Here is a 13,103-nt window from a genome sequence, read left to right as displayed (position 1 = left end):
CACATGTTCTATTGACAGCTACGTGGGTTCCTTTATCCTTTAATTCCCTGGCTCAAGGTGGAAAGCTGGAGGCCTATGAAATGAACCCAGCCCACAATTTTGGTGTTTTTTTTTTTAATTAAATTACTTGCCAATATTTATATATCAGTAAATTTTACCTGAACCCCTAGATTGTCAGCTCCTTGGGGAAAAAAAAATTTGGCAATTCTGGGCCTAGATTCCCAAATGACAACAATCAGCATCAAATAAGGAGCCTCTGCCCCTCTAGATGACAAATTCGCTGTTCATTTAGCCACAGACCCCACCATGCTCTACTGGCCTGACACAGAAACCTAGTACTTGCTGCCATTTATCATCATTCTGCAGTTATTAATTTTCTGACTACCTCACCCCCTGGTCAAAACTCATTTGTGATGGTATATAGCCTTCTAGCCATTTTTTTCATTCTAATATACACATATAAATTCTTATTATACTTTATACCACCCTATAACTGCCTTTTGACTCTTTTAATATAGCATGATTTTAAAGGGGAAAAAATAACCCAGCAGAGCTTGCTGGATGAGGCCATTCAAACCCCCAACTCTAGGTGTTTTTTTCTCTCTCCTGCCCTAAAAGGTACCAGTTTTCAGGGGAAATCATTTTGAAGTTTGTAAGAACACACCATTTGTTCATTCCACAAATACCCTGAGCTCTGCATGCTGGGTACGGGGCTAAGTTAGAAAGTTTACTGTGATTACTCGAGGGGAGGAAAAAGTTGTCCCTGCGCTAGAATGGTTTGGATTGGGGATTATAATTTGCCTTTCATAAAATTACTAAGCAGAAGTAAAGGTAGAAAGGAAATGTAATTCCCAAATATGCCAAGCAACATTCTTACGTAATTCTCGTAGGCAAAGAAATAGTTTTGGTGGCAAAGAAACAGGAGGTACCAGAGATCCCACTGGGGGCTCATGTGACTCAGAAGAGGGGAGATGCCCTCTACCCGGCAACTTCCTGCCGCAGACAGACCTGGTACTTCAATTCCAGCTAACATAAACCCAATGCCAGCTCCTCCCAAAGGCTGTATTTAAAAAAAAAAATTCGTATACATACATAACATATATTAATTTAATAAAAATGAATGTGTGAGTATATTAGTCCTTTTAAATAAATTTTCATCTCTCTTAAAAAAAAAACAAGCCTCGCCTCATTCATGTTGCCTCCAGCCTCTTTCACACAAATGAGTTTGTGACCACCAGCTTGGTTAAAAATTTATGAAAAGCACAACCAAATGTAGAAACATTTTATGACTAGTATTACCAGACACCCTGGTTTGCCCAAGATGGTAGCCTGTATTTTCCCAGCTTAACTATCAAAAGCACCCCATCTCATTCTCTAAACTATTCTAGCCTGAATGACAAACTGTACTGTAGTCCTGTTGACAAAGATGGGGGTTTTAACCGCTTGGGTACGGCGCTCACTGGCCGGGAAACCTTGCCCACAGCCGGCACTCACAGTCCGCACGATAATTCGTGCTGTGCATCGACGACGAGTCCGTTTTGCTCTTGTGTGATGAGGAAAGCTTTAAAGCACTGAAAGCTTGTTTTACTTTACAGGCAGCTTCGCTTGTAATGTAAATCAGAATAGGTAGCATATACATATATGTTTTCATGATGTTATTTTTAAATGTTCACAATTTTATTTTGATAAATGAAAAATTAGAAAAGTCCTACCACGGCTGTCGGCTAAAGTCACTGTGCGTGTTCATCTGTGGCTGTTGACTATAGTCGATGCTGGTACCGAAGTGGTTAACCCAATAGCTGTCAAGTGGTTTAAACAGTTCTGATGCAGAGGGTTTTGTTTTGTTTTGTTGTTTTGTTTTGTTTTCCTGAGGGGAAAACTGTCTCTAGTCAGAAGGTTCTGTGACTTTTATTTATGGACAGGACTACAGTTCAATTTCTTGAATCGCCATGGGACATGGTTTTTTTATTTTTTTTTTTTTCTTGAGACAGAGTCTCACTTTGTTGCCCAGGCTAGAGTGAGTGCCGTGGCATCAGCCTAGCTCACAGCAACCTCAAACTCCTGGGCTCAAGCGATCCTCCTGCCTCAGACTCCCAAGTAGCTGGGACTACAGGCATGCGCCACCATGCCCGGCTAATTTTTTGTATATATATTTTTAGTTGGCCAATTAATTTCTTTCTATTTTTAGTAGAGACGGGGTCTCACTCAGGCTGGTTTCAAACTCCTGACCTTGAGCAATCTGCCCTCCTCGGCCTCACAAAGTGCTAGGATTACAGGCGTGAGCCACCACGCCCGGCCGCCATGAGACATTGTTAACCTTGCCCCTTGGAGCTGGCATCTAAACCTCGGGCCAGAAATCGACCCTGCTCACCAACAACTCAGAGACCTGTGGTGTTTGCAAGGATGAGGCAATGGTTCCCAGATAAGTTCATCATTAGATCCCCTGTGGGGGAGGGGCTTAAAAATACAGATGAGAGTTCCAGATCTACCAAAAAGGGTCTACACAATGGGACCCAGGAAGCTATATTTTTTTAAAGCTTCTCAGAAAATTCTAATGCTCAATGGATTTGAAACATCAAGGCAGATGTTGACTATCCTTTCCCCCTAAGCTCTCTCACTGAAGTTAAGTCACCAGGTAGATGAAAAATCCTTAGAGCCTAAGATCTCAGCTCCTCCAGAAACAACTTCAAGGGCTTACATACTTGTTAAAGTATACAACAGGCCTTGAATATTCATTAGAATACTATTTCTCTATCTCTTATTAAAACAGAGTTTTTTAAAAAAACACAGCCCCTGATAATGTTAGTCAACATCCCTGAAGATGCTCTGAAAATGGAGCACTGTAGAAGTAACTTCCATCCAGATGTCTAAGTAACTCAGTGTGGTTCCTATTTTCCCTTGGCCCGAAAACTCACAGCTAAATGTAGTGTGCAATTACAGAAACCAACTGATTTAAAAAGCTCCCAGCACATCTCCCCCTTTCCTCTTCTATGTTCCAATTTTTTGTTAAATCTTACGTGGGTTTTAAACATCCTAAATACGCGTTTTGGTGTTGTAAGTCACCTTAGATCCATCCTACAAGTAAATGAGAGAGACAGCATGCATGGCAGCTGCACTTCAGCACTACTCAAAACACAGCTTGGACAAAGAAATGGGAAATTCGAGTTCAATCTCAACGCTATGTTCCTTTAAGAACAGCCTCTATTGATCTAATGGCTGTGTCAAGGTATTTCGGTGTGAATTTAACAGATTCTAAGGTGGGGGACAAAGCAGGACCCAGCCCTGCCATGTGCCATTCAGATGTGGAATTTGGACTCACTTCAGTCTCCTCTGAGTCACTCCGCAGGCCCAGGTCACAGCACAGGCTTTTGCAGCCACCTTACATCCACAGAAGCTGTACGAGCTTAGACGGTTTCAAAATGTTCCTAGTTAGTCTATAACCATGCTCTCAGGAAAATGAGGCAATAAAATAGGGTAGATGCTTATAGATAAACTGTGCCTTAATCCAGCTTCACATTAGGCCCAGTGCAAAAGGAAATTATTAGTGCTAAGGGCTGGCAGTTCAAAGGCACTTAATGGCTCTCTTAGTCTGAAAGACCAACCACTATTTCTCAGAAAGGAATAGGACAAAGTAGGCAGCAAAATAGACTACCCTGATTAATTTCTCAACGAGTTTCTCAAGTCTCCAAATGAGCTCCTATGAGCCCTACGTGCTTTCAAATAGCCCCAGTACCACCACCCATAACCCAAAGCCTACACACTCACTAAACCTTGAAAAAGTTACTCTCTCTGACTCATTGTCTCCATTTATTGAATGAAATTTATAATGGCATCAACCTCATTAGGTTGTTGGAAGAGTTAAATGAGTTTATGTTTGTAAAGAGTTTAGAACAATGTCTGGCACATAATAAGCATTCAATCAATACACAGTAGCTATCATTAATTTGTTTTAATAGTACTACTATTAATATACCCTGATGCCTTCTATATGTTAGCCATAGTGCTAGGCTCTCTCTATACATCATCTTAACCTCATCAGAACCTTTGAAAACAAGTACTATTATTTCCACTTTATAAATAAGGATACTGAGTTTTCATGGGCTAATCTGTCCAAGGACATACAAGCTAATAAATGGACAGACAGGGTTTGAGCCTAGATCCAGCTGATATTGAAAATGCATTTTCCCATGGCATCAAGATGCCTTTAATTCTTGACTTGTTGCAGTAAAAATAAGGCAGAAGTATGGGCAATATATGTAACCTTAACACTTGTACCCCCATAATATGCTAAAATAAAAATTAAATTAAATTAAAATGCTCAGAGGAAAAAAAAAGGCAGAAAGCACAAAGCAACAAAATCCAAACAGTTCACTGTGATATGATAATTTGGTTTTAAAAATGCCATGTGTATGGATAGAAGTTTGGAAAGTTTTGTAGCCATCTGTTAACAGTGTTTTACCTCTGGGAAGTAAGATTAGGGAAGCCTTCACCCTATGCACTCCATACTTTCATATTACCTGATCTTTTATAATAATTACAGGGGTTTCTATGTAAACTTTATTGAAAGATAACATGCATACAGAAAAGAGCACAAATCGTAAACTACACAGCTGAATGAATTCTCACAAAGAAAGCACACCCACGCAAACAGCAAGAGACAAAGAAACAGAACATTACCTAACTCCCAAAGGTAATGCACCCTGTCACTAACCTCCTGCCAAATGTTTGCCATGATCCTGACTTCTAACACTGTACATTAATTCTGCCTGATTAATTAAATATAACTGGAATCACACACTATTTACTCTTTATTCTTATGTCTGGCTTCTTTCTCTCAACATAGTATATGTGTGTGTGCCCATCCATCTCATTATGCACAGTTATAATTTCTTCATTTTCATCGCTGTGGTGTTTTAAATCATATAACTATACCACCACTTATCTATTCTATTACTGTTAGACATTTGAATTGCTTCAAATTTGGGGCTATCATGAATAGTGCTGCTTGGAAAAATCTCAAACATGTCCTTTGGTGCTCATGTGGACCTATTTCTATTGAGTATTTAGGAGAATTGTTGGGTTATAGGGTATGGTTATATTCAACTTTAGAAGCACATTTTTTATAATTTGTTTAAAAGACATGGATGCAAATCATTGCTGCAGCATCCAAATTTAATCTATCTGTGTGCATTTTCAACATCTGCATCTTAAATAGGTCCTTCTATGTTCTTATTGTCTTATCTGATATCAGCGGTCATATCTAAAAAATTATACCCTGAATCCTTGTTCAGGAACCTGGCCTCCTACAAGATTGCTGTGTTCTTCAGAAAATCATTTTGAATGTTTATGGCATTTACCAAGGAGGCAGTGTACTGAATGGGAAAGTACACCACAGATCTCAGTTACGGATGAGTACCCCGATTTTACCCACTATGAGGCTAACCACAGCATCAACAATCACACAGGATGCTAACAGACATGTAGGAATTACCTTTTCATCTTGGGTTTTCATAGGCATATTTCATTCTGGACTTGGCCTGGCTACCACAAAGTGGATCTAGTCACCATCTGTTCATCTTCATTTGCCACAAAAGCTGATCCCAAATCTCCTCCGAGCAGCTCTTTCTCTAGCCCAGCAGTCCCCAGTGTTTTTGGCACCAAGGACTATTTTCATGGGAGACGATCTTTCCATGGACCAGGGGATGGAGGTGGTGGGAGGGATGGTTTTGGGATGATTCAAGCACATTACATTTATTGTGCACTTTATTTCTATTATCATTATCTTGTAATATATATAATGAAATAATTATACAACTCACCATAGGTTGGGGACCCCTGCTCTAGCCAATCTTCCCACTCCTCTGTTCTGTTTTTCACTATCCACATGGGCATGGAATCGCATAATGGGACTGTAAATTCTCCCAGATGGGGCCGTGGCTTCTGGTTTTTCAGGAGGGACAGGGAAGGAAGGTGCTGCTCTCCTGGATGCTCTGAGGCCACATGACAACTGGAGGGCCACCTGGCCAACCTTCAGGGGAGTGATAGGATCTGAGAGGTGGAGCCCAGGGGGGTCCTACCCTCATGTCTTCGCCTGCACTACCCTTAGCATTTTCCTGACATATGTGCTGGGTAATATTGCTAGCAATGAAATATCGACAATTATGGCATATCAGGAAGCAGAATACAGCAGTTAAAGCTGGCCTGGGAGTCCGTCTGTCTGGCTTCACTTCCCAGCTCTGCAAAGGACTGAATTTGTGTCCCATGTCCCTCTGTCAAGGGTTGCAGGAGTACGGAAGATAATGCAAGTAAGTACCTGCTTAGCACAGAGCAGGTGTTCAAAAAATGTTAGCTGCTATGAAAACATTATTATGACATAGAGATTAAGACTACAGGCTTTGAAGCCAGACTGCTCAGCCAAATTCCAACTCTACCATTCACTGATACGTAACACGGGCAAACAGGCAAAGTACTTAATGTTTCCATGCCTCAGTTCCCTCATCTGTAAGATGGGGATCTCAATTGTGTCTACCTCATAAGACATTTGTGAGGACCACTGAGAGAATATATTAAGCACTTAGAATAGTGTCTGGCATGTAAATAGCTCTGTATATGTTTTAACTATGGTTATTTTCACAAGTAGATCAAATAAGTATTTCTCACACAAATCTTTCAAGTGTAAATGGATACTCTTGTAATTAACAGGACACAAATTCACCTGAAAACAATCCTGAATTCATAGTACATTTTCTAAATCAACTTATGGTTGAAGGCACACCCCACACCATGAGAAACTAGGATACTCTAACAATGAAAAAGTGGGCTCTCAAATTCAAAGGGTACAAAACCCCCTGGGTTTACTTGCTCATTTACTATCTTTACAGAGAATTGAACCCTAGAAAAGGCATTTGACTTACCCAGGGCCACCCATGAGGTGCTCAGGACTAGAGCTCTGCTTGAGTCCCGGCCCTAGACATTTTACCAGGTACCCTACACAAGTCCTGGCAGCTCCCCCTGCACCCCCCCCCGCCCCATCCCCACTCTTTCCCCAGAGACCTACTGGAAGTCAAATCATCCTTTGAAAATTAGTTTTTTAACATAATCACTTTTGCTCATTTTTAACCAGTCTCTACCCTCTCCTTTACAAGGAAGTTAAGAAGTAGGTCTATCAGTGAAAAATTATGTAAATTTAAACAAATTACCTAACCTGTGGGCACTTGAGCTTCCCTATCTGTAAAAGGCAAAGAATACCAGCTCTCTTCTCCTCTTTGGATCAAGAGTAAGGCATGGCTTAGGAATGGGCACAGCCTGGATGCAAGTCCTAGCCTTGTCCTAGCACAGAGCAATTTGTTGGTGCTTTTCCCAGTCCTGATCAACCTAGGAGAGTATGATGACCCCAGTGGTTAGATGACACTTTCCTCTCAGTCATACGCCAGTCGGCAATACCCTAAAGCCAGCCATCCTTCTTCCCTCTCACCTCCTCAAAAATAAACCAGCAAGGTTGGCATCCTGGAGACTAGGGAGGAGATGGGAGGGTATCTGGTCAGCAGGTGATAACATGGTCTCGTAAATGTCATGCCAGTGGGCTCAAGCATTGACTGACGTGTCATTCTCTCTGATTCATCCTCTTCCTCCTCTCTCCTTAGGTCAGCTGTGATTGGCTAGAGCTGCTAATATTTCCCAGGTGATCAATTTCACACAATGAGGGAGTGCAGCACAAGGGCCATAAATACATAATGAGCCTTTTTGGACATTTTTTGCTTTTCATATACTGACAGACAAGCCCTGTGCTTTCAACCTTTAGGACATGACATAAAATCTCCTTGAATCTGGAAATACCGTTCTTAAAAATCAGAAATGACCCCTCTGGGTAGAGTATCCATTATTAAGCACCCCTTGGGATACTTGAGCAAAGGTCACCAGCATTTGCCACAAAACCACTGGGCTCTTAGCAAAGAGTTCCTCAGGACCCAAGAAGCAAAGGAGCAGCTCCTCCAATTAAGAGCATCCCTTATCTCTGGCCCCACCCCTTCCTGTCTTTCATCAGTTGCTGGGAGAGAAAAACAGTCAACATAAACTGAGCAGCAGTTTTGGCCTGGGTATGGATCTCTGAAGGCTTCCCTTGAATGTAACTAGAGGAAATAAGAAATTGACATGGTGGGAAAAAAACAACCCCAAGGAGATAGACAACTGTAGGTTTGGAGCAAGAACTGACAAAAAAAAAAAAAAAATCTCAGGGAACAGTGGCAAATGTAGGGCTAGATCATCAGGGAGTCCAAGGCAGGGCCCTTAAGTGATAAACTGGGTAAAAGAAGAAAGCTAGAAAGCTATCCCCATTTAAAGCTAGAAATCTGGGTTGAAATTTTAAGTTGATTACAACAACAAATGAAAACATTAAGGCGCTAAAGAAGCTATTCACACACAAAAATAATATATGTTCTGTATGAACCTGTTCAGAAACAGGTAAAATTAAAGTATGGCGCTTGGGATGCCTATTTAGGTGAAAAAACTATGAAGAAAAGTAAGGAAGTGATTACCATAAGTCAGGATAGGGTTACATTTAATGAGCTTCTAGATGCTGGCAATGTTCTATTTCTTGGCCTAAGTGGTGATTATACAAGTGTTTACTTTAATCATTTGCTATGCATTTATCTTATGACTTTTTCATTTCATAATTAAAAATAAGTTAAAAAAAAGAAAACATTGAAAGTATATAAGATTACAATGTTATATTCAGAAGCTTTAACAGTTTAACAAAGGACTGGAGCCAATACCAGAATAATTCATGCAAGAGAAAGCAAACATAGTTATTTAAATAAAAGGCACTCCTCTCCCGGCCTAATTTTATGGTTTGCATTGGTGTGGAGACTCCAAGTCTACATATACAAAACCATACTAGCCAACTGTATATGCCCAGGATAATAAATGTAACACACCTACCAACCAGAGGTGTATATCTCTTTGTTGATTCTTACACCACCTCACTAATTATTCACTGTTTACAGAGCACTCTGACATACCCTAACTCCCAGCCATGGGCTGGTGTTACTCCCATTACAGAGACTTAAAAAAATTAAGAAAAAATAAAAAGGTAGCCACAGACAGTAAAAGGCTCACCCCAGGTACAGCTCAAATAAGCAGCAGACACCAGGCCAGCACCAGGCCTCAGAAGGCACTCCAGAGTCCCTTTATGACAATGCCTTTCCCATTCCCTAGAGATGAACAGGCTCACATTTTTTCCATGTGTTAATAATGAAATAAAGAGACAAGTAAACGACTATCAGCATGAGAATGTCACCTCCTCTGAGTCACTTTCACCTTTCAATTAAATCACCTGCTAAGGGCATTTTAAAGATTAGCTTCCCTCACTTGACCACAAACACCTTGAGAATGGAGATCTGTCCTCTGGGTTCTAAGGAGTTTGCACAGTCTCTGTCATCTGGTATGTGCTCATTAAACATGTGCACATACCAATAAATAAATAATAAATGAATGAATATATGAAAGTACAAACGAATGAATTCACAGTGTGGTGTTTTCCACCCCAAACCATCATTCCCGCACAGGGCCTCTTACAATCAGACTTTTAAAGCAGCTGAAATGGCAGACAGGCGGTAACTGCCCTTTTAACAGATTGCCAATACACCCTCCACTACTTAAAAAAAGGTTTCAAGTCATATATAAATCTCAGAAGTGGAGAGGGCTGACAGGTTAATTATAGACACAAAGAGCAGGGACAAATGGACTATGAGGTAAGCGAGTCTAAATGTGCAGAGGCAATGCCCTCCCCGGACAAGCGTTTATTAATAAGCCCGAAAGGATTTATCCAGCACAGCCAGGTGCAACTCTGTGCCAGGCTTGGGAACAGGGTTCCAGATATGGGGAAGGCACAGTTCCTGTGCTTGAAGAATTCAGCTGGTGGCTGGAAAGACAACGTGTACCTTTGAAAATGATCAGAGGTCTCTGTGGGACAAGGAAAGCAGGTGGAAGGCAGGGCCTAAGAACTGACCCACCTGCTCCTTTTGGGGGTGGGATGGTCAGAGAAGACCTCCTCCCTGGGCCACACCCACCTGGAAGGAAGCATGGGCTGACAGAGAGGCCAAGAGGGGGTCCCCAATTCTTCTGCACCTCCCACCAAACTCCTTCAGCTGCTGGAGGCAGGAGTTTAAGTCAAAAAGACCACCTGGATCTTCCCCTTCCCGCTCCATCCTCCCTCCCTGCCCCAAGAAAAAAGAGGGATGTTTAGAAGGTTGGGGAGACAAGTTTAAGGTCAGCCTCAGCAGGCAGATGGGCCCAAGAATGGAATGTGCCGCCTCTAGGCAAGGCGTGGCCACCAGGGTGTGCTTTTCCTGCTCCCTTTTGACATTCAAAAAAAAAAATTATTGACCCCTTTTAGGTGCCCAGGCACTGAAGGTGGCGACTGTCAGGGGGACATCAACCTTGTGTTTGGCTAGATTAGAGGGACAAAGCCTGGGCCTACAAACACGGAGTCTGGGTTTCCCTGGGTATTCCACTTTATTGGGGGGGCGGGCGGGGGGGATGGGTTTGGTGCTTCAGGGTGGAAAGTGGGCTCTTCCGAGGAGATGAGATCCTCCAAGAAGATTTCAAGGACCACCACCATACACACAGGGTAGGAACCCCACCCCGCATCCCCTCATCTCCCGAGGAGAGGGGGCTGGCCAGGGGATAATCTGGGAACGCCAGGCAGAATGATGGCGCGCGGCCACTTCCCACAGGAGAAGAATGACCAAAGAGGGTTTGTTTGTGTGTTTATTTCCAAAATCCTACCTTCTCTCCAAAAGATGAAAGGGGACGAGACTGACCAAGTCCAAAGAGTGGGAAACTAGTTGTTTCGGTTATTGTTTTTTAGGTTAACCCCACGTAGCCCCCAGTAAATTTCCCTCCCACTTTCCAGGTCTCTCCTGGTGCTTTCTGCCACTCCGCGTGAGGAACGGAGAAGTGCTAGCTCCCAGCGCGCGGGATCTGCGAGGACCCTCAGCCCTTCGCCGGTGGACAAAGCACTTCCAACGCCGAGCCGCGCTTCTGGGGCCAAGGAACCACAACTGTCCCCTCCTTTCTGGCAGACACTGTGAGCGCGCCCGCCAGCCAGCCCGGGAGCGCAGCGTCGGGGAAGGGGCGGCGGGGGCGGCGGGCCCCTGGCGCGCACCTGGACGCGCCCCGCCGCGGCCCGGGGTCTGTCCCCGCAGCACCGCGGGCCCCAGCACCCCAGGTCGGGCGCAGCCCCTCCTCCCGGGAGCGCCCGGCTCCCACGCGCGTCCAGCTGCTCTTACCCGGGAAATGGCGAGAGGCTGCTCGAAGTCCTTGCCGCCCACGAGGCGGAAGCCCCAAGGTCCCGGACCCTGGAGAACGATCTGCTGGGTGGTCATGGCGCGGCGGCAACAGACGGTGACCCGAAGGGACAGACGGACAGGACGCGGCGCGGCGCACTGGGCTCCCCGGGCAGCTGTCGGAGAAAGAGCGCGCGGCGCGGGCCCCGGGAGTCTGGGGCAGGCGGGGACCGGGCGGGGACCGGGCGGGGACGGGGCGGGAGCGAGGGAGAAGTCGCGGGCGGCTCCGCCCAGGCCGCGTCGCCGCCGCCCGCCCCGCGCGTCCTCCAGCCCGCCGCCCGCCGCCCGCAGCCCGCAGCCGCTCCCCGCCCGCCGCAGGCTCCGGGGCCCGCGCCCGGAGTGAGGTCGGGGGTCCGGGATCCTCAGCAGCTCCCCTCGGGACCCCCGCACCACTCTCCGCCGGCCCCCACGCGCCGCCGCTCCCAGCCCCGGGGCGGGCGCCAGGTGAGAGCGAAACAGGTCCAGACAGACCGCGGACCAGACAAACCCGAACTTGGCACTTTGTAAAATGAGAATAAAAGTCCTTTGCTAAGTATGCTCTGAGGTCAGCTCCATTTTTCTCTTTTGCTTTGTGTAAACAATAATGATGTTTAATAGGTGCTTTCCAATAATCTCATTTGCTGCATTTACAGCCAGGGCATTTAGTCCTATTTTACAGATGAAGTAACTGAGTCTGCCAGGTTAGATTTGCCCAAGGCTGCACAACTCGTCAGTGTCTGGACGGTTGCCCGGGCTCCCTGTGCTAGAGAACCCGATCCTAGAAATTTTCTAATGCTAATGAGACCATCACACGGGGTTATAATTAGACTTCAAGACCTTCCTAGAAATCTTTCCTGCAGACTGGAGTTCGCTGTAGGTTCCCAGCAGTTCAAACTTCAAGTCTCCGGCTGCCAAGGGCTATGTGCGTGGAAAGGGCTGAGTAGGAGGACGCAGGCTCCCAGCCTGCCACTAGCTTCCTAACCCGCCTCCCTTCGCCCTCCACCTGGACGCTGGGTGCCCACCTCACTCTAGGTAAAAACACAAATCCTTAAAATTCCTATGGGACCACCCGGAGAAAGGACCCAACCCCCTCTCTGACCTCACCACCGCCTGCCCTCCCCCACTCACCTGGTGGCCTGGCTCCTGCCTTAGGGCCTGGCCTGGGGCTCCCTCTGCAATGCTGTTCTCCCACACTTCCCCTGGCCCTTTCTGTTCAAATGTCATTTTCTGAAGCAATCTCCGAGTGCCCTTGAAAACATCCTCTCTAGAATGCCCTGTTACCTTCCCCCGCTCGCCATATTTTTTCTCCTTTGTATGTATCCCCATCTGACATACTGTATGTTTTATACATTTATTTGTTCCACCCCAACTCCTAAGCATTAGTTCCATGAGGGCAGGGGTTTTTATCTATTTGATCACTGCTGTCTCCCAGTGCCAAGAATGGTGCCTGGCACATAGTACTTACTGGATGTCACGCATTGGCCATCCTCAGGACCACTTACCCGCCCTGTGTGTGCCCTAGGTTCTTGGGACCCTTTCATCCTGGCACCCAGGCCCCAGCACAGTGCTTGGCGTAGAGCACAGCACTGTCCCTTGTGGTCCTGGCCTACTATGGAGGAGGCCTGTGCACATAAAAGGATCAGCTTGCTTGTACGATTTGTCACGACACAAATGCCTATGTCTGGGAATGGTTTGCTTGTTTTTAGAAATCAAAGTGGACTTATGTTATCCATACATCCCTCTCAACCCCTTGCATCCTGATGTTCTTTCTTGAATCTG

At 45.2% G+C, this 13,103-nt stretch overlaps 1 protein-coding gene across 1 annotated transcript in view; it reads right to left on the bottom strand.

Annotated features, from left to right (window-relative positions):
* PDLIM1 (PDZ and LIM domain 1) overlaps positions 1-11,526 on the bottom strand; it is a 42,515-nt gene extending 30,989 nt beyond the window's left edge. Inside the window, exon 1 of the mRNA XM_012766511.2 lies at positions 11,289-11,526. Coding sequence (XP_012621965.1) covers positions 11,289-11,384 — 96 coding nt within the window. The 5' untranslated portion in view covers positions 11,385-11,526. The remainder of the gene's footprint in view (positions 1-11,288) is intronic.
* Between the last annotated feature and the right edge of the window lie 1,577 nt (positions 11,527-13,103).

The sequence above is a fragment of the Microcebus murinus genome, chromosome 14 (genome assembly GCF_040939455.1).
Source record: "Microcebus murinus isolate Inina chromosome 14, M.murinus_Inina_mat1.0, whole genome shotgun sequence".
Taxonomy (NCBI): domain Eukaryota; kingdom Metazoa; phylum Chordata; class Mammalia; order Primates; family Cheirogaleidae; genus Microcebus; species Microcebus murinus.
The sequence above is the reverse complement of the archived record's forward strand: the minus strand, read 5'-3'. Positions and strand labels throughout refer to the sequence as shown.